This window comes from Cherax quadricarinatus, chromosome 13, assembly GCF_038502225.1.
Source record: "Cherax quadricarinatus isolate ZL_2023a chromosome 13, ASM3850222v1, whole genome shotgun sequence".
Lineage (NCBI taxonomy): Eukaryota > Metazoa > Arthropoda > Malacostraca > Decapoda > Parastacidae > Cherax > Cherax quadricarinatus.
In genome coordinates, this window is record NC_091304.1 from 40,631,129 (window position 1) to 40,658,057 (window position 26,929).

Here is a 26,929-nt window from a genome sequence, read left to right on the forward strand (position 1 = left end):
GAGGGGAGAATGTGCCTTCTTCAGTGAGTCTGCGACATGTATGATACTAAAGCAGCAGGATTTGATAAAGGCTATAGCACCAGCCGGCGATAAAGTGAAACATTAACAGTGTGACAAGTAAGTTAAGTGATTAATCGGTAGAAAAAGGACAGCACGAAACTGACTCCTCCAATGTTGTTGGAGGTATATAGGGTTACTGACTAACACCGCCGCCTCTGCTACCGCCATCAGCACCACTATCTAAGGCTAATCTTTCAGTGCCCCTTGTACACCCAACAACAAACAACACAACAACACTCGTCACATACGTAATGACATATTTTATTCATTCTAGAGTATATATCATACGTATTTCTATGTTATTAATATTGTTTATTATGTCATAGTAGATGAAATGTGCTAGATAAATAAGCTGCAGAGTTGATATTAGTGTCATATTGAGGGACTATCTTGTCCTGTCTCCCAACACACTCCCCTGCCGCCACCACAATTCCTAACATATGCCAGTAACAGACCTCTCTGGAACACTTTTTTTGAGTGACAGGGGTCCAGTGACTCTCAAGCTGGTCCTAGTGGCATTAAAAAACAAAGAAGGGAAATAACACTGGAAAAGGACTTGGTACCTGAAGTCTTCTTCATGGAAGGGGATTCCCCTTCCAAACAGTAATTTCTCCATCCTCTCCCCTCCTCCCATCTTCAGTACACTAATAGTCTTCAATAAAGGTAAGTGTCATGTTATTATTGTTTTATTCTTCATGTCTCATTGTTTTCTATATAGGTATAGGTAAAGGTATATTTCATGTAAAAAAAATTTTTTTTTTTAATACTTTTGGGTGTCTGGAATGGATTAATTTGATTTACATTATTTCTTATGGGAAAAATGAATTCGGAAATTGTCACATTCGGCTTTAGTCACACTCTGGAATGGATTAATTGCGATAACCAAGGGTCCACTGTATATTAACCCCTTCAGGGTCCAAGGCCAAAATCTGAAGTGGTGCTCCAGTGTCCATAAAATTTTGAAAAAAAAAAAAAAAAAAAAATTCTTACAGAATTAAAGAGTATATTTTTGTGAGATATAAGGGACTATTGGCAGAAAGGTGGGCTAGTTCAAAGATGAGTAGTGGGGGGGTTGAAGAGGGTTGGAATAGTTTTAAAAATGCAGTATTAGAATGTGGGGCAGAAGTTTGTGGTTATAGGAGGGTGGGGGCAGGAGGAAAGAGGAGTGATTGGTGGAATGATGAAGTAAAGGGTGTGATAAAAGAGAAAAAGGTAGCTTATGAGAGCTTTTTACAAAGCAGAAGTGTTATAAGAAGAGCAGAGTATATGGAGAGTAAAAGAAAGGTAAAGAGAGTGGTGAGAGAGTGCAAAAGGAGAGCAGACGATAGAGTGGGAGAGGCACTGTCAAGAAATTTTAATGAAAATAAGAAAAAATTTTGGAGTGAGTTAAACAAGTTAAGAAAGCCTAGGGAAAGTATGGATTTGTCAGTTAAAAACAGAGTAGGGGAGTTAGTAGATGGGGAGATGGAGGTATTAGGTAGATGGCAAGAATATTTTGAGGAACTTTTAAATGTTAAGGAATAAACAGAGGCAGTAATTTCATGCACTGGTCAGGGAGGTATACCATCTTTTAGGAGTGAAGAAGAGCAGAATGTAAGTGTGGGGGAGGTATGTGAGGCTATACGTAAAATGAAAGGGGGTAAAGCAGCTGGAACTGATGGCATCATGACAGAAATGTTAAAAGCAGGGGGGGATATAGTGTTGGAGTGGTTGGTACTTTTGTTTAATAAATGTATGAAAGAGGGGAAGGTACCTAGGGATTGGCAGAGAGCATGTATAGTCCCTTTATATAAAGGGAATGGGGACAAAAGAGACTGTAAAAATTATAGAGGAATAAGTTTACTGAGTATACCAGGAAAAGTGTACGGTAGGGTTATAATTGAAAGAATTAGAGGTAAGGCAGAATGTAGGATTGCGGATGACAAGGAGGTTTCAGAGTGGGTAGGGGATGTGTAGATCAAGTGTTTACATTGAAGCATATATGTGAACAGTATTTAGATAAAGGTAGGGAAGTTTTTATTGCATTTATGGATTTAGAAAAGGCATATGATAGAGTGGATAGAGGAGCAATGTGGCAGATGTTGCAAGTATATGGAATAGGTGGTAAGTTATTAAATGCTGTAAAGAGTTTTTATGAGGATAGTGAGGCTTAGGTTAGGGTGTGTAGAAAAGAGGGAGACTACTTCCCGGTAAAAGTAGGTCTTAGACAGGGATGTGTAATGTCACCATGGTTGTTTAATATATTTATAGATGGGGTTGTAAAGGAAGTAAATGCTAGGGTGTTCGGGAGAGGGGTGGGATTAAATTTTGGGGAATCAAATTCAAAATGGGAGTTGACACAGTTACTTTTTGCTGATGATACTGTGCTTATGGGAGATTCTAAAGAAAAATTGCAAAGGTTAGTGAATGAGTTTGGGAATTGTGTAAAGGTAGAAAGTTGAAAGTGAACATAGAAAAGAGTAAGGTGATGTGGGTGTCAAATGATTTAGATAAAGAAAAATTGGATATCAAATTGGGGAGGAGGAGTATGGAAGAAGTGAATGTTTTCAGATACTTGGGAGTTGACGTGTCGGCGGATGGATTTATGAAGGATGAGGTTAATCATAGAATTGTTGAGGGAAAAAAGGTGAGTGGTGCGTTGAGGTATATGTGGAGTCAAAAAACGTTATCTATGGAGGCAAAGAAGGGAATGTATGAAAGTATAGTAGTACCAACACTCTTATATGGGTGTGAAGCTTGGGTGGTAAATGCAGCAGCGAGGAGATGGTTGGAGGCAGTGGAGATGTCCTGTTTAAGGGCAATGTGTGGTGTAAATATTATGCAGAAAATTCGGAGTGTGGAAATTAGGAAAAGGTGTGGCGTTAATAAAAGTATTAGTCAGAGGACAGAAGAGGGGTTGTTGAGGTGGTTTGGTCATTTAGAGAGAATGGATCAAAGTAGAATGACATGGAAAGCATGTAAATCTATAGGGGAAGGAAGGCGGGGTAGGGGTCGTCCTCGAAAGGGTTGGAGAGAGGGGGTAAAGAAGAGTTTTGTGGGCAAGGGGCTTGGACTTCCAGCAAGCGTGTGTGAGCGTGTTAGATAGGAGTGAATGGAAACGAATGGTACTTGGGACCTGACGATCTGTTGGAGTGTGAGCAGGGTAATATTTAGTGAAGGGATTCAGGGAAACCGGTTATTTTCATATAGTCGGACTTGAGTCCTGGAAATGGGAAGTACAATGCCTGCACTTTAAAGGAGGGGTTTGGGATATTGGCAGTTTGGAGGGATATGTTGTGTATCTTTATATGTGTATGCTTCTAAACTGTTGTATTCTGAGCACCTCTGCAAAAACAGTGATAATGTACGAGTGTGGTGAAAGTGTTGAATGATGAAAGTATTTTCTTTTTGGGGATTTTCTTTCTTTTTTGGGTCACCCTGCCTCGGTGGGAAACGGCCGACTTGTTGAAAAAAAAAAAAAAAAATTGTGAAGGTAATAGACAAAAAAATTTATTTTTCTGATCAGTACTTACCGAGATACAGCGGCGGGAAGTTGACCCAAAATGACCAGGTGGCGGCAACATCAGTGACTTCCGCAAAATACCATTTTTTTATTTTACTTTTTTATACTTTTTTCTTTTCTTTTCTAATTTTTTTCTTTTTCTAATAACATTTGTGGCCTGTGAGACCAGTATAATCTATATTGTATAAGTGTACACTCATTGTATTCCACGCAGTAATTGCACTAATTTGTTTATCATTACAGCAGGGCCCCACTTATACGGCAGGTTAGGTTCCAGGCTACTGCCGTAAAGCGGAAACCGCCGTAAAGTGGAACACCCTTTTTTTCCACTTATAAATGCATACAAACACTAGATAACAAGTTTACACTAACATATATTAAGTTAGCAATAGAACCAGGCATCAAAAAACAATAAAAAAGTACAATACACACATAGTGCACTCATTACTTACCTTAAAATATTTATAGTCTTAATCTAGGGTGAGACAAGTAGTATTTATTGTAAGAAATCAAGTGTGGTATGTATGGTAATCAGCCAGGCTACCTTACCAGGCCACCCCACCCACACATACTATTCTATGATATTTAAGCATCCCAGAGCGATAAAATGTATATACAGTTCACTCATTACTTACCTTAAAATATAGGGTGAGATGAGTAGTATTTATTGTAAAAAATCAAGTGTGGTATGTATGGTAGTCAGCTGGGCTACCATACCAGGCCAACCCACCTACACATAATATTCTATTACATTTAAGCATCCCAGAGCGATAAAATGTATATACAGTTCACTCATTACTTACCTTAAAATATTTGTAGTCTTAATGTAGGGTCAGGAGTAAGTAAATGAGATAAAACGAATAAATGAGAGAGAGAAAGAATGAGTACATGAGAGGGGACAGGCGCAGAGTTATGTAAACAAACCAGGCGAACGTAAGTTTTGTAAACAAACGAAGTGTGCACGTCTGGTTTGTGTACAAGTTACATTGTGTACAGGTTGTCTCTACATTGATACGGTAGAATTAATAAAGAAGAACACTCCCATTCTCATGTAACATCATTTTGAGAAGAAATGAAGCTCTGAGTGAAGGCAATGGAAATAAGTCACACTGACTTTTTTGGGTTATCCTAGGTTCTCTACACATATGTTGTTATGTATGATAATCTATGTAACTGTATTTGTGTATACCTGAATAAACTTACATACATATGAAAGGAATAATTTTCTACAGTTACCCCCAGTAACACATTTTCTCTTATGTTAGATTAGAGAAAATGTTATTCTTGCCGTCACTTGTACAAGTTATCTGGCTCCCACATCTTATATTTATGTTTATTTATTCTATTGTGGGGTGTATTTATCATCTTTTTATGTTATGTATCGTGTTTATTATATAATTTTGAAAAAAAATATCATGGATGGATTAATGAAAATGTGTATATTAACGTAATATACGACATTTAATGAGACTCGGTGAGTATTGTTATTATTATTATTATCATTTCTAATATGGCGTCACTTGTGCAAGTCGTCTGCTACCACATCTCACATTTATGTTTATTTATTCTACTGTGGGGTGTATTTATCTTATTTATATGCTATGCATCGTGTTTATTATATAATTTTGAAAAAAATATCATAGATGGATTAATGAAAATGTGTATACGTATTAACGTAATATACGACATTTAAATGACTCGATGATTATTATTATCATTACTAATATGACGTCTGGAGACATAAGACACTTACCGATTTTAATGTGTACCTGCATGCCAGCACAGTATGTAAGTTTATTTAGGTACAGGTATACATAAGTATAATTATCAGAGTATATATAAAATATGAAATAACTTTTAAAAACATTTGAAATTTTGGAGTTTCCAGACAAAATGGAGAGACTTAGTGCTTACTGAGCTCACGGAGAATGTAAACATACAGGGTGGGGCACGGTGACCGTATTAGAAAGTCAGGTGGGGGGAGCCGTATAGCGAGTTTTGGTCATAATTTGAAATGACCGTATTAGCGGAACGCCGTAAAGTGAAACGCCGTAAAGCGGGGCCCTCCTGTATATTGCTTACAAAACTTGTTTGCAAGTTTATTGTAAACAAAATGATGAAAATATTAGTGAGGTTATTGTGTTGAATACAATGGTACCATATAGCACCATATGGTACAATGGTGCTATAGAGTGCAATGGTACCATATGGTACAATAACACCGAATGATACAGTGGTACCATATGGTACAATATGGTACAATGGCACATGATACATTGGTACCATATACATTGGTACCATATGATACAATGGTACCATATGGTACAGTGGCACCATTTGGTACAATGGTACCATATGATACAATGGTACCATATGGTGCAATGATACCTTATGGTACCATATGGTGTAATGGTACCATATGATGCAATTGTACCATATGGTACAATGCAATATGTAATGGTACCATATGGTACATTGTACCATACAGGGCAATGATACCATATTGCAGTTGTACTATATGGTACAATGGCACCATATGATACAATGGTACCATATGGTACAATGGCACCATTTGGTACAATGGTACCATATGATACAATGGTACCATATGGTGCAATGGTACCATATGGTGTAATGATACCATATGATGCAATTGTACCATATGGTACATTGTACCATACAGTACAATGATACCATATGGTTCATTGTACCATATGGTACTGTTGTATTCAACACAATAAACATACTAATATTTTCATTATTATTTTGTTTACAATAGCTGTTTACAACAAATATATGCAAAAATGTTGTATATTAGTAATGTTCTATTATATATATTTACAAGTGTACAGGAACTTGATGTGTTCCTTGAGGTGGATGACAAAGCACTTTGTCTTTTAAACTGCCCAGTCAGTAGCTAGCTTGTGTCACCACTCACTCAGTCTTGGCTGGTGTCTCATAAATGTATAAATTCAAATATGTGGATTAACCCTTTGACTGTTTTGGTCGTATATATACGTCTTACAAGCCAGTGTTTCGGACGTATATATACTCAATAATTCTAGCAGCTTCATATCAAGCAGGACAAAGCTGGTAGGCCCACATGTGAGAGAATGGGTCTGTGTGGTCAGTGTGCACCACATAAAAAAAATCCTGCAGCAGGCAGTGCATAATGAGAAAAAAAACTGACTGTTTTTTTGGATTAAAACGGCAACTTTAAGGTGTATTTTTGTATAGTATTTATCGTTGTATTCTCGTTTTCATGGTCTCATGTGATAAAATGGGAAACATGTTGCAGAAATAGAAATGATTTTGATTAGTTTCATGATAAAAACGACCTTAAAATTGAGCTCAAAGTAGAGGAAATGTTTGATTTTTACCAATGTTCAAGAGTAAGCAAATCACACCACACTTCCAATACACGTCAACTGGGGAGTCTAATATTCTTTCACTAGTGCACTGATATTATTTATACCATTTTTACAATAATGCAGTAGTCTGCATAACAGTAAATTTTGTATTATTTTGTATGAATAAAAAATCAAAATAAAAAGCAAAAGTAATATAAGAGGGGCCTAGAGACGTGACTCATGAACAGAGGATATGTTATTTTGTGCCAAGAATGTCTACATTGTTTATTCTGGACCCTATTTTGAAATTGGCATCTTTTTTAATTTGCATGAAATTGGGCAAATTGCCAATTTCTGGCCACCTTATTGGGTAGTTCAAATAGGTAAATGGGCAGTTTCTTGTACTCAATTGATAGAAAAAATGGAGTTCTAAAGAAATAGCTATGAGTTTGGCCAAAAACAGGGCTCAAATTCGTCAAAAATCGCCGATGCGTATATGTTGCCGAGACTGCTAACTTCGCAGGAGCGTAATTCCATGAGTTTTCAACCAAATTTCATACTTTTGGTGTCATTACCAACGAGAAAAGATTCTCTATCATTTCATAATAAAAAATCTTTTTTTTTTTTTTCTCTCCAAAAAATTTTGCGACATAGAATGACAGTTTCAGAAAGGGGCTTGTGACACTCAAAGTGTTAACCCTTTCAGGGTCCAAGGCCAAAATCTGAAGTGGTGCCCCAGTGTCCAAGAAATTTTGAAAAAAAAAAATTATTTTTCTTACAGAATTAAAGATAATATTTTTGTGAAGGTAATAAAACAAACAAACAAAAATTTCTGATCAGTACTTACTGAGATACAGCGGCGGAAAGTTGACCCAAAATGACCGGGTGGCGGCAACGTCAGTGACTTCCGCAAAATCCCATTTTTTTTATTTTACTTTTTTTATACTTTTTTCTTTTCTTTTCTAATTTTTTTCTTTTTCTAATAACATTTGTGGCCTGTGAGACCAGTATAATGTATATTGTATAAGTGTACACTCATTGTATTCAACACAATAACTGCACTAATTTTTTTATCATTGTACAGTAAGGCCCCGCTTTACGGCGTTCTGCTAATATGGTGATGTTAAATTATGACCAAAATTTGCTATACGGCAAGCGGTCTTTCAAATACGGTGCCCCCCACCCAGTTTGTTTACATTTTCTGTGACCACATCTATTATGTCAGGAAACTTTCCAAAATTTCAAGTGTTTTAAAGTTACTGCATATTTTATATGTACTCTGATAATTATACTTATGTGTACCTGTGCCTAAATATACTTACACACTGTGCTGGTGTGCAGGTACACATTAAAATCGCTAAGTCTCTCTCTACTCATGACGCCAATACTATGTAATAATAATCACTCTTGGGCACACTAAATGTCTTATTTTACATCAATATAGGCATTTTCATTAATCCATCAATGATATTTTCCTCAAAATTATATATGAAACCCATTACATAGCATATAAACATGATACATACACTCACAGAATAAAAATTGATGTAAATATGAGATTTGTTTACAAAGCAGCTGTGTAGGTAGTGTCAGAAGAATTACGTTTTCTCTAGTCAAATTGGGGGATAACTGTAGAAAAATATTCTTTTTGTATGCCTTTACTCTATATATAGCAATTCACGACCCTTGTGGGTTTAGTGCTTTTTATAATAAATAATAACAATAATAATAATAATAATAATAATAATAATAATATTATTATTATTATTATTATCTTCATTCACTCTAAAAATGGTGTGTTGCTGTTTGTTTATTCTGAACTAACTTGTACACAATGTAAGAGTATTTGTATTGTCAGGTAATTATTATTATTATAATAAAAAAATATTGAGGTAAATGTTTTACAAACTCTTACAAATGGACGTGAATGAACTAAAAGTAGACACACATTAATATGCATTTATTTCGCCTGACTAAGTGATTGTTCACTATCTGTTCAGTTTGTGTTCTTACATTGTCTCAACTCTGTATCTCGTTCTCTCTCTCATTTACTCTTTCGTTAACTAGTTGGCTCTCATTGACAATGGCGTCTAAGGTTAGCTGTAATAAAAAGAGAAGTCGTAAGCCTCTTGCTTTAAGTGCCAAGTTAGAGGATGATGGTGTGCCATTCTGATTTTATTCAATAAACACCCTGCCACTCACCTCTCACACATTAATATTAATATTGTAAGGTAAGTAATAAGTGTACTCTGTGTGTATCTTACATTTTATTGTGTTTTTAATGCCTATTTCTATTGCTAACTTAATATAAATTAGTGTAAACTTGTTGTCTGGCATTTATTGCATATTTTATGTGTGCTCTGATAATAATACTTGTGGAGCTCTGTGGTAGCCGGGTGGAGGGACAACATTACGTGTTCTCTGTTCAGCCATCAGAGAAAACATGTATGAATCTGCGTTTGGCCCAGCCACTCCCTCACTCCACTTTTGTTTACAATTTTCGGCATGAATTATTCATTACTTCTACCTTCGTTTATGATAGCATCTAAAGGTAGTTGTTAGAAATTATTAAATTCAGTGAACAAGGCATGTTGATGTTAATAATATGGCTCTGGGCCACAGTGTAGGTAGCTGGTAGGTGTAGCCCAGGCGGGCTACACCTACCGGCTACCTACACTGACTTCCTACAAATAAATACTACTCACCTCTCTTCCTATATTAAGACCTCACATATTTTAAGGTAAATAATGAGTGTACTGTATGTGTATTTTACCTCTCTGGGATGTTTTAAATATCGTATATTAAGTATGAGATGGGGAGCCAGTGCTACCTACACCTGGGCTACCTGCACCTGACTTCCTACAAATAAGTACTACTCACCTCTCCCTACATTAAGATTACAAATACTTTAAGATAAGTAATGAATTTACTGTGAATGTATTTTACTTTGTGTGTTTTTAATGCCTAGTTCTATTACTAACTTAATATAATTTAGTGTAAACTTCTTGTCTGGTATTTATATGCATTTATAAATGGAAAAAAATGGAGTTCTGCCTTCCGGCGATGTCTGCTTTCCGGCGACAGCCTGGAACTTAACCCGCCATATAAGTGGGGCCCTACTGTATTGCTTACAAAACTTGTTTACAAGTTTATTGTAAACAAAATGATGGAAATATTAGTGTGGTTATTGTGTTGAATACAACGGTACCATATGGTACAATGGTGCCATAGGGTGCAATGGTACCATATGGTACAATGACACCATATGATACAATGGCACCATATGATACAATGGTACCATATGGTACAATATGGTGCAATGGCACATGATACAATGGTACCATATCATACACTGGTACCATATGGTACAATGGTACCATATGGTGTAATGGTACCATATGATGCAATTGTACCATATAGTACATTGTACCATACAGTACAATGATACCATATGGTTCAATGTACCATATGGCACTATATGGTACTGTTGTATTCAACACAATAAACATACTAATATTTTCATTATTATTTTGTTTACAATAGTTGTTTAGAACAAAAATATGCAAAAATGTTGTATATTAGTAATGTTCTATTATATATTTACAAGTGTACAGGAACTTGACGTGTTCCTTGAGGTGGATGACAAAGCACTTTGTCTTGGAAACTGCAGAGTCAGTAGCTAGCTTGTGTCGCCACTCACTCAGTCTTGGCTGGTGTCTCATGCCACCAACACCTATTGACCATATGGTACAAGGTATCATATGTCACAGGGTACCATATGGTACATTGTACTATATGGTATAGGGTACCATGCAGTACAGGATAACATATGGTGCAGGGTACCATATGGTACAAGGTACCATATGGCACAGGGTGCCATATGGCACAGGGTACCATATGGCACAGGGTATCATATGGCACAGGGCACCATATGGCACAGGGCACCATATGGTACAGAGTACCATACAGTACAGGACACCATATGGTACAGATACAGGGATAACTATAGAAATGAGTCACCCTGACTTTTTTGGGTTATCCTAGGATTTTATACATATGCTGCTATGTATGATAATCTATGTAATTGTATTTCTGTGCACCTGAATAAACTTACTCAAGTGCATGTGGCATCATAAGTAAGTTTATTTAGTTATACACAAAGTTACATAGAATATCATACTTAGCAGCATATGTTTGGAGAACCTAGGATAACCCAAAAAAGTCAGACTTATTTCCATTAGGGTCTCTGTACCTTGTACCATATGGTATAATGTACCATATGGTACAATGTACTATATGGTACATTGTACCATATGGTACCATTGTACCATATGGTACCATTGTACCATATGGTACCATTGTACCATATGGTACCATTGTACCATATGATACCATTGTACCATATGATACCTTTGTATGATATGGCACCATTGTACCATATGGTACCATTGTACCATATGGCACGATGGTACCATATGTTTCAAAACCATAGAATTCGTCTTCAGCTCCACTTCCATCAGCCTTAGAACTGTAAGTTTTGAAGAGGAGAGTCAGAATTCACCTAGACCTAGAGAGTGAGTGGGGAGTGAGAGCTTCCTTGCCGCCAGGCATGATGAACAAAGCTACTTTGCCGGCTTTCCCACAATGCCATGCTGGCGTCCAGATTTTTGCTATGGTGTGCACACTGACCACCCAGACCCATTCTCTCAGATGTAGGCTTACCAGCCTTCTCACACTAAATTTGACGCTGCTAGAATTTTGGTGTAGATCTACAGTTTGGACCATGAACGTAAAGCCGTAGATCTACAAGACGGACCCTGAAAGGGTTAAGCATCATAGTATAGTATGTGTGGGTGGGGTGGCCAGGAGGGCTACCACACCTGACTTCTTAGAGTAAATACTACTCACCTTTTACCCTACATTAAGACTACAAATATTTTGAGGTAAATAATGAGTGTACTGTGTGTGTATTTTACTTTTAAATGCCTAGTTCTATTGCTAACTTAATATATGTTAGTGTAAACTAGTTATCTGGCATTTATAAATGGAAAAAATGGAGTTCTGCTTTCCGGCAGTAGCCTGGAACCTAACCTGCCAAATAAGTGGGGCCCTACTGTATAGTGTTCTGTGTATGTAGTAGGCACAATAATAAGTGTGGATGTTTTGCTTATTTAGCAAGTTAAGACTCTTGAAAAGAGGTGGAGTGTGTTGTCTAATGCAGGAGTTAGTAATCCATCGCACTGCTGCTTTTTACTGGGTTATTAAAGGTTTAAGGTGATTTGCTGTGGTTGAGCCCCATGCACAAATACCATAGGTGAGGTAAGGGTAAATGAGAGAGTTATACAAAGCTAGAAGAGCTGATTGGGGTACATATTACCATATCTTTGAAAGGATGCCTACTGTTTTGGAGACTTTCTAGGAAATTTGCTGTATGTGTGTCTGAAATTTGAGACTGCAGTCAAGGTGAACACCACTCAGTCATAGCTGGAAAACATTGTTAAATTAAAATTTTTTGTTAAATTTAAAAAAAATAACTTGAAAACATGTTACATTAACCCTTTTACTGTCTGTCATGTCGACTGCATCATTGAGGCCAGGGTCCCCTCACGTAGTTCTGCGTCATGAGCTCAGCTCAGTCGGATAAACTGTGAGTGGTAAATTTTGGCTTAGATATGAGAGGATGGGTTGGTGCAACAAGTGTGCATCGTATAAAAATAAATCTTGCTCAATGCAATGCATAATGGGAAAAACTTCTGTGACTGCATGTATAGTTTAAAATAGCGAATTTGTGGTGTTTCTTGGCATCATTTAATAGAATGGAAAACATATTACTGAAGTAGAGATGATTTTGATTAGTTTCAGGACCAGAAGTAGTTTGAAACTGAGTTCAAAGTAGCTAAAATACAGTGGACCCCCGCATAACGATCACCTCCCAATGCGACCAATTATGTAAGTGTATTTATGTAAGTGCGTTTGTACGTGTATGTTTGGGGGTCTGAAATGGACTAATCTACTTCACAATATTCCTTATGGGAACAAATTCGGTCAGTACTGGCACCTGAACATACTTCTGGAATGAAAAAATATCGTTAACCGGGGGTCCACTGTATTTGATTATTGGCGATATTGCAGAGGACGGATAAGGCCACCTCTGCAACCCATTCTGTTTTATGGGTGATGTTTTATTAGGACACTGTAAACCATGATCAGTGTTTCCTGGTTATATTTTATTATCTGAGAAATAGAGTAGATCTTTTATTTTTGTATTAATAAGAATTCAAAATGGAAGGCAAGTTTAATACAGGAGAGGCCTGGGGACATGACTAATGAACAGAGGAAATGTTTTAGTGCCAAGAATGTCTGCAGTGTTTATTATGGATTCTTATTTTTAAAATGGTATTTTTTTTAATTGTGTACAGTGGAACCTTGACTTATGAGTTTAATCCATTTCATGACCTAGCTCATAACTCAGTTTGCTCGTATATCAAATCAATTTTCCTCATTTAGGACAGAATACTTCAATATAACGCTAATATCAACTCTACGGCAAATTTATCTAATCACAATTGATCTAATATGACGTAATAAACAATCTAAATAATAATAATAATAATAGTTTATTAGGACATGATACATAGTTGTACAAGGTATTATAGTAGTTGGGTGTACATGTCAAAAGCCCCTTGTATGCAGAGTATTATGGGCAGGCTTAAAATTAACCTAAGATTATCTAAGCTATAATAGATTTAATGGTAACAGTTATGTACAGTACAGTTACAGTAGACAATTTACAATATCAAGTACAATTGAATATTTTAAACTATAACATAGAAACATGATGTCTACTCTAGAATGAATAAAATATGTCATGTGATGAGTGGTGGTGGTCATTCCCGCTCTGACCATATCTTCCCATGCTCTTATTGTAAGACAAAATGGAGTGTTTGTGAGGCTAACTGCACTAGATCACTAGTTTCATAAGGAAAACACTGAAACAATGTATTTATAAATAAGAAATGTTGTATAAAAACATAATAAAACATAATAGAGAATGTAAAGAAATAAACTGGTTTTATAAAGTGTATGTACATATTTACCTTGGAGAAGAGATACTGGCAGAGGTTAAGGGTAGAAAAGATAAGCAGAGCTGCATATGCTGTCAGTGGCCCTATAAACAACAACAATAACATTGGAGGAGTTCGTTTCGCTTCGTCCTTTTTCTATCTTTCAATCACTTAACATACTTGCTACGCTCCTTATGCTACACTTTATCGCTGAACTTAACTGCTACAATTTGTTTCTTATTTTTTTCACTTCACTTTTCACAGATTTACTTGCTACACTCTTAACGCTACAGTTTATCGCTGAACTTAATAGCTACAATTTTTTTTTTTTTCACTTTTCACTGATATTTGGCTTTTTCTCCATGCTTTCCTCACTTTCATCTGCAGGGCATTTCAGTAAAAACCTGTCCAAGGAGGTTTGTTTCATTCTTCCTTTCAGAATGTTTCGGAAATGAGTTAGGCAAGTGTGATTAAAATAGCTCTGATGCACGACCAGTTGCAACTTTCTTTGAGTGTTTCCTTTCAATAAACTCTGAAAGTCTCTCACAGGAGATACCGTGACAGAGGGTATCCTCCATCACGGTGTCTCCTGCAAGCTGTTTCTCCATCAACCATGTCAACAGCAGCTTCTCCATCTTTACATGGACAGAGGTCCGTAGCTTAGAAATTATTTTAACACCCTTGGCTGGCACTATAGCCTTTATTGACTCCTCCTGCTTTAGTATCATACATATGGTAGAGGTACTATTTATTTATTTATTTATTTACAATTTGAGCACACATACAGAGGTACAAAAAAATACAGATAAGAGCAGCATGCCAAAGCCACTTATACTATGCATAGCATTACGGGCTGGCTTAAAATTAACTTAAGATTAACTAAGCAATGATGAAATCAGTGATAAAACATTAATGTAAACAGATTACTATAAAGCACAAGTGAGTATTACAAAGACAGGTCATATGGTTGCATGCATTGTTGTACATTCAGTAGAATGGAGTATTCTGTTAGGTAGTGTATTTAAAAAATAATAAAGTTAGATTGGGTTTTAGGTTTAACATTTATGTGATATAATTGTGAGAAACATTTAAGATATACAATTTATAAGGTTCAGTTATTCAGTATTTATTTGGTTTTGGGTGAGTAAGTGATCTTTGAGAAGAGACTTGAATTTATAAACAGGTAGTGTTTCTTTTATATTTACAGGTAATGAATTCCAGATTTTAGGGCCTTTTATGTGCATTGAGTTTTTGCATAGCGTGAGATGGACACGAGGAACATCAAAGAGTGATCTGTGCCTTGTGTTATGGTCATGTGTTCTGTTGAGGTTGGCAAGGAGATGTTTGAGGGGAGGGTTAATATCAGAGTTAAGTGTTCTATGTATGTAATAGGTGCAGTAATAAGTATGGATGTTTTGTATGGTGAGTAGGTTGAGTGTATTGAATATTGGTGGAGTGTGCTGCCTGTAGTGAGAATTTGTTATCATTCTAACTGCAGCCTTTTGTTGGGTAATTAGTGGTCTGAGATGGTTACTTGTTGTTGAGCCCCATGCACAAATTCCATAGGTGAGATAGGGGTAAATAAGAGAGTGATATAGGGCCAGGAGGGCTGACTGTGGAGCATAGTACCGTATCTTCGATAGTATGCCTACAGTCTTGGAAATTTTCTTAGAAATTTGTTGTATATGTGTATGAAATTTGAGTCTATTATCAAGGTGGATTCCTAAGAATTTTCCCTCTGTTAGCTTTGTGATAGGCGATCCGTTTATCATTATGTTAAGAGGGACATCTGTAGCTCTGTTACCAAACTGAATGAAGTAGGTTTTGTCAATGTTTAGTGTAAGTTTGTTAGTCCTCATCCAGGTAGATATTTTCTGTAATTCGGTATTTACAGTATTGGCTAGCGTGACTGGGCTCGGGTGGGAGAAGACGTATGTAGTGTCATCTGCAAATAGTGTGGGTTTGAGTAATTGCGAAGCATTTGGTAGGTCATTTATGTATAGGAGAAAGAGAAGAGGGCCAAGGACACTTCCCTGTGGGACACCAACTGTAATTGGTTGTGCAGAAGAGTTTGCCCCATTTGCGTACACATATTGGCTTCTGTTGCTGAGGTATGACTTGAGGTACTTGAGGGAGTGCCCTCTTATACCATAGTGTGACAATTTTACGTGGAGCAAGTCATGGTCAACTGTATCAAAAGCTTTACGTAAGTCAATGAAGATCCCCAGTGGGACTTCTTTTTTCTCTATTGCAGTGTATATATGTTCTAGCATGTGTATAATAGCATCATTAGTATTTTTATTAGGCCTGAATCCAAATTGGCAGGGGTTGAGTATGTTTTGGGAGATAAGGTAGGAGTAGATTCGTTTATGAATTAATTTTTCGAAGATTTTTGAGAGAGGGTGTAAGTTGGATATTGGCTCATACTGCCTGGCCAAGTCCACAACCCACACACCTCACTTGTGTTTATCTATGATTTCATGCTTTAACTCCATGGACATCATCCTCTTTTTCTTCTCAGCACTGTCCTTTGCACTTACTTTCTTAGGACCCATGGTTAGAAAAAAGAAATTTGGCAAAATAACTGCACAAACCACAAGCAAAACACAAGAGAAATTCTTCCACGCTAGGATAAACATATGCACTGCTCAGAAATGTTATGGCGTTCACTGCGCCAACTAGTGGTGGTGTTCTGAAGCTCACTCATAATTATTACGTATACAGTGGGGAAGCGCTAAACCCGTAGGATTATACAGCACCTGTGGGGGGGAGGGGATGCAAGGTATTCAGGCTGAATTTAGGTAACTGGAGCACAGATCCAATTTCCTAGATCAAGAGCCCCTCACCAGCGTCAAGGAACCTCCCTTGAGGGGGAAGTTCGCTTGTAACTTGGATTTTGGCTAGTAACTCGGAGCAAAAAATCGACCAAGCAACGGCTCATATCTCAAAAAACTCATATGTTGGAGCACTCATAAGTTGAGGTTCCACTGTACTTGATAGGGTAGTGGACAGAGTTGAATGGGAAGTTTCTTGTGCTCATTTGACAGAACAGAAGGCATACTAGTGAAATAGCTAAGAATTTGGTCGAATGGAACAATGTAATTGGCTTAAAATAGGACTCAACGTGAGTGATGCATAAATTGTGCCAAAATCACTAACTTTGTGCCTGTGTAGTTACTTAATTTTCCATAAAATTTCATACTTTTGGTATCATTACCTTCAGAAAAAGATTCTCTGCTATTTCAGAAAAAAAAATTAAATGGACACTTAGTAATATTGATTTTGGGTGTCTGGAGAGTGAAAGGGTTAACATTTTGAAATAATGATGGTTGCTTAACCCTTTCAGGGTCCGTCCCATAGATCTACGGCTTCACGTTGAGTGTCCAAACCATAGATCTACGCCAAAATTCTAGCGCCGTCAAATTTAGCGCGAAAGTGCTCATAGGCCTACATGTGAGAGAACGGGTCTGCATGGTGGGTGTGCGCCATAAACAAAAAATCTAGGCGCCCGCATAGCATTGTGGGAACGCCGGCTCAGTTACCCTTGTTCACCATGCCTCGTCGCAAGTCAGCTCTCACTCCACGGAAAATTGGGACTCTCCTCTTCCTATCTGATAGTTCTGACACTGATGGAAGTGGAAATGAAGACGAATTCTATGGCTTTGATCAGTTAGTGACCGAAAGGAATGACCAGGATATCGATAATAGTGCAGAAAACCCTGACGATCCTCAACCTTCTACCTCTGGTGTGGGCACTCCTCAGTCACGGTCAGTTGTACCTCAACGCAAGAGAAAACTATTATTTTCGCGTGGCCAGGCCTCTGACTTCAGTAATGATGATGATAGTGACGTGGATTGTGATTTTATTGCTCTTGACGATCATTCGAGTAGTGATAGTGAGGAATCATATTCACCAGTGAAGCGTCGGTATGTACGCCGCCGCATGCGCTCGGGTAGTGTACCCTATGCTGTGCCCAGGGGACGGAGTACATCCCGGAGTACATCCCATGGCCCTACACCAGGTTTAGATAGTGATAGTGAGGATGATGTGGCTACACTTGGCATGGATAGACCACAGGCATCAGCAGATGGTGGTAGTGGTGATGGTAGTGGCACCGCCATGCGTGACTCACCAGCCCAGGCTGGGACCCACGCTGCTGACTCCTCAGTTCAAGGACAAAGCGGAGCGTCAGCCACCAGCCCACCACAACCACAACCACCCGCACAACCAGCCTATGATGTCCAGTATCCACCAGCAAACCGTATCTGGGATTGGCAGCAAAATCCCAATTTTGTTCCCAAGCCCCACCACTTTGATGACTCTCAAAGTGGAATTCTACCTACTTGTCCCCTTGGAACCACGGCCAATGAACTGGAATTCTTTGAATTATTCTTTGACCAGCCATTGATGGAAACTATTGTCAGGGAAAGTAATAAGTATTTTGAGTACACCATGGCAAATATGATCATATCACCACAGTCAAGACTACACCAGTGGAAAGAGATGACTGTTGCAGAAATGTATTTGCTTTTTGCAACAATAATGCTTATGCCTCATGTCTATAAGCATAATATAAAAGCATACTGGTCCACAGATCGGCTAATTTCTACCCCGGTCTTCAGTGAAATCATCCCAGTGAACAGGTTTATCTTACTGTTACGTATGTTGCACTTCTCTGACAAAACCAGGCCTGACAGAAGTGACAGGTTATACAAGATTAGAAATGTTTTTATGTATCTCAAACAAAAGTTCAGCATATACTTTTATCCATTCAAGAATCTTGTAATTGACGAGTCTTTGATTTTGTTCAAAGGTAGACTGTCATTCAAGCAGTATATACCGAGCAAGAGGAAACGCTTTGGTATAAAACTGTTTGTACTCTGTGACTGTGACAGTGGCCTGGTGTTGGATATTGTTGTATACACGGGAAGTAAAACATTGAAAGATACCAAGATGTTATTGGGTATCTCAGGTGACGTAGTGAGAAACATGATGGCACCTTATCTTGGTAAGGGGCATACATTATATACCGATAACTGGTACACAAGCCCATTACTCAGTGATTTCTTGCGAGTGAACAAGACAGATGTGTGTGGCACAGTGCGTTCTAATCGTAAACATATGCCCAGGCTCAACGCAGGTGCTCGTGGTGATGACGTGCAGGTGTTTACTGCCAATGACATCATGGCATTACGGTGGCATGACAAACGAGATGTCACATTGTTGACAACCATTCACCGTAATGAAATGCAAGACAGTGGCAAAGTTGATCGAGTGACTAATGAACGTATTCGAAAACCAGTGACAGTGATTGATTATACACAAAACATGCGCTTGGTTGACAAATGTGACATGCAGATTGGTTTTGTTGATTGTGTTCGTAAGAGTTACAAGTGGTACATGAAACTTTTCTTCCATCTCATGGACATTTCAATGCTCAATGCATATAATATGTACCAAATAAAGACTGGCAACAGACCACTGTATGGTGAATTTTGTTTGTCTGTTGTCAGACAACTCATAATGAAGTACCAGGTAAGAACACCTGCTATACAACAAGGTCCTCGAATTCCTCAGGATATACCCAAGCGTTTGAGGAGGGAAGGTGATCATTTCATAATACAGCTTCCTTCAACTCAGAAGAAATTTGCTCAGAAGAGATGCATCGTCTGTGCACAAACAAAACGACGGCAACAAAGACGCAAAGACACTCGGTTTATGTGTGAGGAATGTAAGGTGCCTCTGTGCATGGTGCCTTGTTTCAAGGAGTTCCACAAGCTCCAGCAGTTCTAAAACCATGTCCAGTGATTGTAAATATGTAAATATATGATAGAACATTAGTATTATACAAGATTTGTGCATGTTTATTGTAATAAACAACAGTGGTAAACAATAATATGATAATAACTTTAGTGCGGTTATTGTGTTCAATACAGTGAGTTTATATATATACATTATATACAGTATTGGTCTCTCAGGCCCCAAATGTTAGTAGGAAAAGAAAAAAATTGGAAAAGAAAAGAAAAAACTACAAAAACTGCTAAATAAAGTAATGCGCGTATGTGGAATTCGTCGATGTTGCCGCCACCACATCATTTTGGACAAACTTCTTGGCACTGTATCTCGGTAAGTACTGATCAGAAATTTTTTTTTTTGTCTTATTACCTTCACAAAAATATGCTCTTTAATTCTGTAAGAAAATTTTTTTTTTTTTTTTTTTTTTTTTTCAAAATTTCTTGGACACTGGAGCACCACTTCAGATTTTGGCCTTGGACCCTGAAGGGGTTAAAAGGTAGATCATGGTATTGAATATGGTATTGTGTGTATGGACTTCAGTAAGGCTTTCGATAGAGTTCCACATCATAGGCTGTTGAGAAAACTTAAGGCACACGGAATAGGAGGAGAAATTTTTTCCTGGGTAGAGGCATGGCTGACAAATAGGCAGCAGAGAGTTTGCATAAATGGGGAGAAATTAGAATGGGGGCACGTCACAAGCGGTGTTCCGCAGGGGTCAGTGATGGGCCCATTGTTGTTCACAATTTACATAAACGACATAGATGAGGAAATAAATAGCGACATAAGCAAATTTGCAGATGACACTAAAATAGGCCGTCCAAATATACGTCTTACGAGCCACCCTTTTTGACGTATATATACTCATAAATTCTAGCGGCTTAAAATGAAGCAGGAGAAAACTGGTAGGTCCACACATGAGAGAATGGGTCTGTATGATCAATGTGCACCATATAAAAAAAATCCTGCAGCACGCAGTGCATAATGAGGAAAAAAAAATTCCGACTTTTTTTTTTAATTAATTAAAATGCCGAATTTGTGGTCTATTTTCGTATAGTATTTATGGTTTTATTCTTGTTTTCTTGGTTTCATTTGATAGAATGGAAAACGTATTTTAGAAATACGAAAAGAACCTTGAAATGGAGCTCAAAGTAGGGGAAAGCTTTGATTTTTGCCGATGTTCAAAATTTAACAAATGATGTCATTTTCCAATAAATGTCCAAGTAGCCATTCTAATATGCAGTCATGAATGGGTTGACATTATTTATACAATTATTACAATATTGCAGTAGTCTACATAACAGTAAATCTTCTATTTTTTGTTTGAATAAAAATTCAAAATAGAAAGCAAGAGTAATATCAGAGGGGCCTGGAGATGTGAATGATGAACAAAGAAAATGTTATTTTAGAGCCAAGAATGTCTGCATTGTTCATTCTCGACACTATTTTGAAATTGTCATATTTTTTAATTTTTGTGAAATTGGCCAAATTGCAAATTTCTGACCACATTATTGGGCAGTTGAAATCGGTAAATGGGCAGTTTCTGGTACTCAGTCGATAGAAAAAAACAGAGTTCTAAAGAAATAGCTATGAGTTTGGACGACTGGGGCAATGGAATTAGCTGAAAATAGGGCTCAAAGTGGGCGAAATCGCCAATTCATAAATATTGCCGAGGTCGCTAACTTTGCGAGAGCGTAATTCCGTCAGTTTTCCATCAGATTTCGTTCTTTTGGTGTCATTACAATTGGGAAAAGATTCTCTGTCATTTCACAAGAATTTTTTTTTTTTTTGGGGGGGGATTTTGCGACACCATGAGACACCTCAAGATTTGGGGTTGCGACAGTCAAGGGGTTAATACTACTGACTGCGAAAAGGATTTAGGAGTTCTGGTTACCAGTAATCTAAAACCAAGACAACAGTGCATTAGTGTTCGCAATAAAGCTAACAGAATTCTTGGCTTCATATCTAGAAGTATAAATAATAGAAGTCCTCAGGTTGTTCTTCAACTCTATATATCCTTGGTTAGGCCTCATTTAGATTATGCTGCACAGTTCTGGTCACTGTATTACAGAATGGATATAAATGCGCTGGAAAACATACAGAGGAGGATGACAAAGTTGATCCCATGTATCAGTTATCTTCCCTGTGAGGACAGGCTGAGGGCCCTGAATCTGCACTCTCTAGAATGGCGTAGAATTAGAGGGGATATGATTGAGGTGTATAAATGGAAAACAGGAATAAATAAAGGGGATGTAAATATTTATTTATTTATTTATTTTTATTATCACACTGGCCGATTCCCACCAAGGCAGGGTGGCCCGAAAAACAAAAAACTTTCACCATCATTCACTCCATCACTGTCTTGCCAGAAGGGTGCTTTACACTACAGTTTTTAAATTGCAACATCAACACCCCTCCTTCAGAGTGCAGGCACTGTACTTCCCATCTCCAGGACTCAAGTCCGGCCTGCCGGTTTCCCTGAACCCCTTCATAAATGTTACTTTGCTCACACTCCAACAGCACGTCAAGTATTAAAAACCATTCGTCTCCATTCACTCCTATCAAACACGCTCACGCACGCCTGCTGGAAGTCCAAGCCTCTCACACACAAAACCTCCTTTACCCCCTCCCTCCAACCTTTCCTAGGCCGACCCCTACCCCGCCTTCCTTCCACTACAGACTGATACACTCTTGAAGTCATTCTGTTTCGCTCCATTCTCTCTACATGTCCGAACCACCTCAACAACCCTTCCTCAGCCCTCTGGACAACAGTTTTGGTAATCCCGCACCTCCTCTTAACTTCCAAACTACGAATTCTCTGCATTATATTCACACCACACATTGCCCTCAGACATGACATCTCCACTGCCTCCAGCCTTCTTCTCGCTGCAACATTCATCACCCATGCTTCACACCCACATAAGAGCGTTGGTAAAACTATACTCTCATACATTCCCCTCTTTGCCTCCAAGGACAAAGTTCTTTGTCTCCACAGACTCCTAAGTGCACCACTCACCCTTTTCCCCTCATCATTTCTATGATTCACCTCATCCTTCATAGACCCATCCGCTGACACGTCCACTCCCAAATATCTGAATACATTCACCTCCTCCATACTCTCTCCCTCCAATCTGATATCCAATCTTTCATCACCTAATATTTTTGTTATCCTCATAACCTTACTCTTTCCTGTATTCACTTTTAATTTTCTTCTTTTGCACACCCTTTCAAATTCATCCACCAATCTCTGCAACTTCTCTTCAGAATCTCCCAAGAGCACAGTGTCATCAGCAAAGAGCAACTGTGACAACTCCCACTTTATGTGTGATTCTTTATCTTTTAACTCCACGCCTCTTATCAAGACCCTCGCATTTACTTCTCTTACAACCCCATCTATAAATATATTAAACAACCACGGTGACATCACACATCCTTGTCTAAGGCCTACTTTTACTGGGAAATAATTTCCCTCTTTCCTACATACTCTAACTTGAGCCTCACTATCCTCGTAAAAACTCTTCACTGCTTTCAGTAACCTACCTCCTACACCATACACCTGCAACATCTGCCACATTGCCCCCCTATCCACCCTGTCATATGCCTTTTCCAAATCCATAAATGCCACAAAGACCTCTTTAGCCTTATCTAAATACTGTTCACTTAAATGACCTCAATTGTAGGCAAATTACTAGAGTCAATTATAGCTGAGATTATAAGAAGCCATCTCGATAAGCATAGCTTGATTAATGATACTCAGCATGGATTCACAAGAGGCCGGTCTTGTCTAACTAATTTATTAACTTTCTTCAGTAAAGCTTTTGAGGCTGTTGACCACAATAAAGAATTTGATATTATTTACTTAGATTTTAGTAAGGCTTTTGATAGAGTTCCGCACCATAGACTGTTAAAGAAAGTGGCAGCTCATGGCATTGGGGGAAAAGTGCTCTCGTGGATCGAGTCATGGCTCACTGACAGGAAGCAGAGAGTGTCCATAAATGGGGTTAAATCCGAGTGGGGATCTGTAACAAGTGGCGTTCCACAGGGATCAGTCTTGGGCCCGTTGTTGTTTATAATATATATCAATGATCTTGATGAGGGAATTACTAGTGATATGAGCAAATTCGCCAATGACACAAAGATAGGTAGGATAATTGATTCAAACGTAGATGTTATGGAACTTCAGGAGGATTTAAACAAACTCTATTCTTGGTCAGAAAAGTGGCAGATGCAGTTCAATGTAGATGAATGCAAGGTTCTGAAGCTTGGGAGTGCCCATAACCCTAGTACTTATAAGTTAAATGATGTAGAACTTAGCCATACAGATTGTGAAAAGGACTTGGGGGTTATGGTGAGCAGCAACCTTAAACCAAGACAGCAATGCCTAAGCGTACGTAATAAGGCAAATAGATTACTGGGATTTATATCAAGAAGTGTAAGCAACAGAAGTCCAGAGGTCATACTGCAGCTTTATACATCATTAGTAAGGCCTCACCTAGGTTATGCAGCTCTGTTCTGGTCTCCGTATTACAAAATGGACATAAATTCGTTAGAAAACATTCAGCGTAGGATGACTAAATTAATACATAGCATTAGAAATCTTCCTTATGAAGAAAGATTGAAGACTCTTAAGTTACATTCACTTGTTAGACGAAGAATGAGGGGAGACCTGATCGAAGTGTATAAGTGGAAGATAGGTATTAATAAAGGGGATATTAATAAGGTCTTGCGGATGTCTCTCCAAGACAGAACCCGCAGTAATGGATTTAAATTAGATAAATTTAGATTTAGAAAGGACATAGGAAAGTATTGGTTTGGAAATAGGGTAGTTGATGAGTGGAACAGTCTACCTAGTTGGGTTATTGAGGCTGGGACTTTGGGTAGTTTCAAATCTAGGTTGGATAAGTACATGAGTGGGAGGGGTTGGATTTGAGTGGGACTTTCACATCAGAGCTTATTTCTTGGGTGGCATTGAAAATTGGGTTGGGCAAATGTTTTGTTAGTGGGATGAATTGTAAAGGACCTGCCTAGTATGGGCCAGCAGGCCTCCTGCAGTGTTCCTCCTTTCTTATGTTCTTATGTTTCACTGTAAACACCTGGTCCACACACCCCCTACCTTTCCTAAAGCCTCCTTGTTCATCTGCTATCCTATTCTCAGTCTTACTTTTAATTCTTTCAATAATAACTCTACCATACACTTTACCAGGTATACTCAACAGACTTATCCCCCTATAATTTTTGCACTCTCTTTTGTCCCCTTTGCCTTTATACAAAGGAACTATGCATGCTCTCTGCCAATCCCTAGGTACTTTACCCTCTTCCATACATTTATTAAATAATTGCACCAACCACTCCAAAACTATATCCCCACCTGCTTTTAACATTTCTATCTTTATCCCATCAATCCCGGCTGCCTTACCCCCTTTCATTTTACCTACTGCCTCACGAACTTCCCCCACACTCACAACTGGCTCTTCCTCACTCCTACAAGATGTTATTCCTCCTTACCCTATACACGAAATCACAGCTTCCCTATCTTCATCAACATTTAACAATTCCTCAAAATATTCCCTCCATCTTCCCAATACCTCGAACTCTCCATTTAATAACTCTCCTCTCCTATTTTTAACTGACAAATCCATTTGTTCTCTAGGCTTCCTTAACTTGTTAATCTCACTCCAAAACTTTTTCTTATTTTCAACAAAATTTGTTGATAACATCTCACCCACTCTCTCATTTGCTCTCTTTTTACATTGCTTCACCACTCTCTTAACCTCTCTCTTTTTCTCCATATACTCTTCCCTCTTTGCATCACTTCTACTTTGTAAAAACTTCTCATATGCTAACTTTTTCTCCCTTACTACTCTCTTTACATCATCATTCCACCAATCGCTCCTCTTCCCTCCTGCACCCACTTTCCTGTAACCACAAACTTCTGCTGAACACTCCAACACTACATTTTTAAACCTACCCCATACCTCTTCGACCCCATTGCCTATGCTCTCATTAGCCCATCTATCCTCCAATAGCTGTTTATATCTTTCCCTAACTGCCTCCTCTCTTAGTTTATAAACCTTCACCTCTCTCTTCCCTGATGCTTCCATTCTCCTTGTATCCCATCTACCTTTTACTCTCAGTGTAGCTACAACTAGAAAGTGATCTGATATATCTGTGGCCCCTCTATAAACATGTACATCCTGAAGTCTACTCAACAGTCTTTTATCTACCAATACATAATCCAACAAACTACTGTCATTTCTCCCTCCGTCATATCTTGTATACTTATTTATCCTCTTTTTCTGTAAATAGTGTGCTGAAAATTTCCAGCTAAGACAGGACTCGCAGCAATGGTTTCAAGTTGGAAAAATTCAGATTCAGGAAGGATATAGGAAAGCACTGGTTTGGTAATAGAGTTGTGGATGAGTGGAACAAACTCCCAAGTACAGTTATAGAGGTTAAAACATTGTGTAGTTTTAAAAATAGGTTAGATAAATACATGAGTGGGTGTGGGTGGGTGTGAATTGGACCTGACTAGCTTGTGCTACTAGGTCTGATGCCGTGCTCCTTCCTTAAGTGGAAGTGACTCGACTATGTGGGTCATTGGGCTATTCGGGGAGGGGGGACATAGACCTGCTTTGCATGGGTCAGTAGGCCTGATGCAGTGTTCCTTCTTTCTTATGTTCTTATTTCAGGTACACAGAAGCAGTGCCCATCAGGCAGGTGTGGGAACCATCTTTGACCGAGTATTATCAGAACTAGTTGCCAAGATGAAGGAGATGAAGATGGATAAGACAGAACTGGGATGCTTGCGCTCCATAGTGCTGTATAATCCAGGTTGGTAATCAATTTTGCCTTGTTTGGTACCTTAAATGAGTTCTGAGAGTCTTTCTACTCCCGGTGCCAGGCCGTGGGCCAGGGTCGTCTGGTACTTGCCTGGTCTGCTCCAGTCTGTGTACTCTCTGGATTTTATAGCCAGAATAGAGATGTGAGGATTAACCATATCAATGTCATACATCACCTACATCCTTTACAAGTCTTGTTATATCTCCATAAAAAATTAAACTGCTTATATATTCTTGAGAGTTATTTTTAATGAGAAGAAATTGTAAAACCTTTATGCCTGGCATTTATTTTCCCTGAAATCATCAGAATACACTAGGCA

The 26,929-nt window shown here is 38.2% G+C and overlaps 1 protein-coding gene across 11 annotated transcripts in view; it reads left to right on the forward strand.

Moving 5' to 3' along the window:
* LOC128688737 (retinoic acid receptor RXR-alpha-B-like) overlaps positions 1-26,929 on the forward strand; it is a 755,147-nt gene that overhangs the window by 665,531 nt on the left and 62,687 nt on the right. For all 11 annotated transcript variants that reach the window (XM_070084662.1, XM_070084652.1, XM_070084653.1 and 8 more), the window contains one exon: positions 26,460-26,601. In XM_070084662.1, coding sequence (XP_069940763.1) covers positions 26,460-26,601 — 142 coding nt within the window. The remainder of the gene's footprint in view (positions 1-26,459; positions 26,602-26,929) is intronic.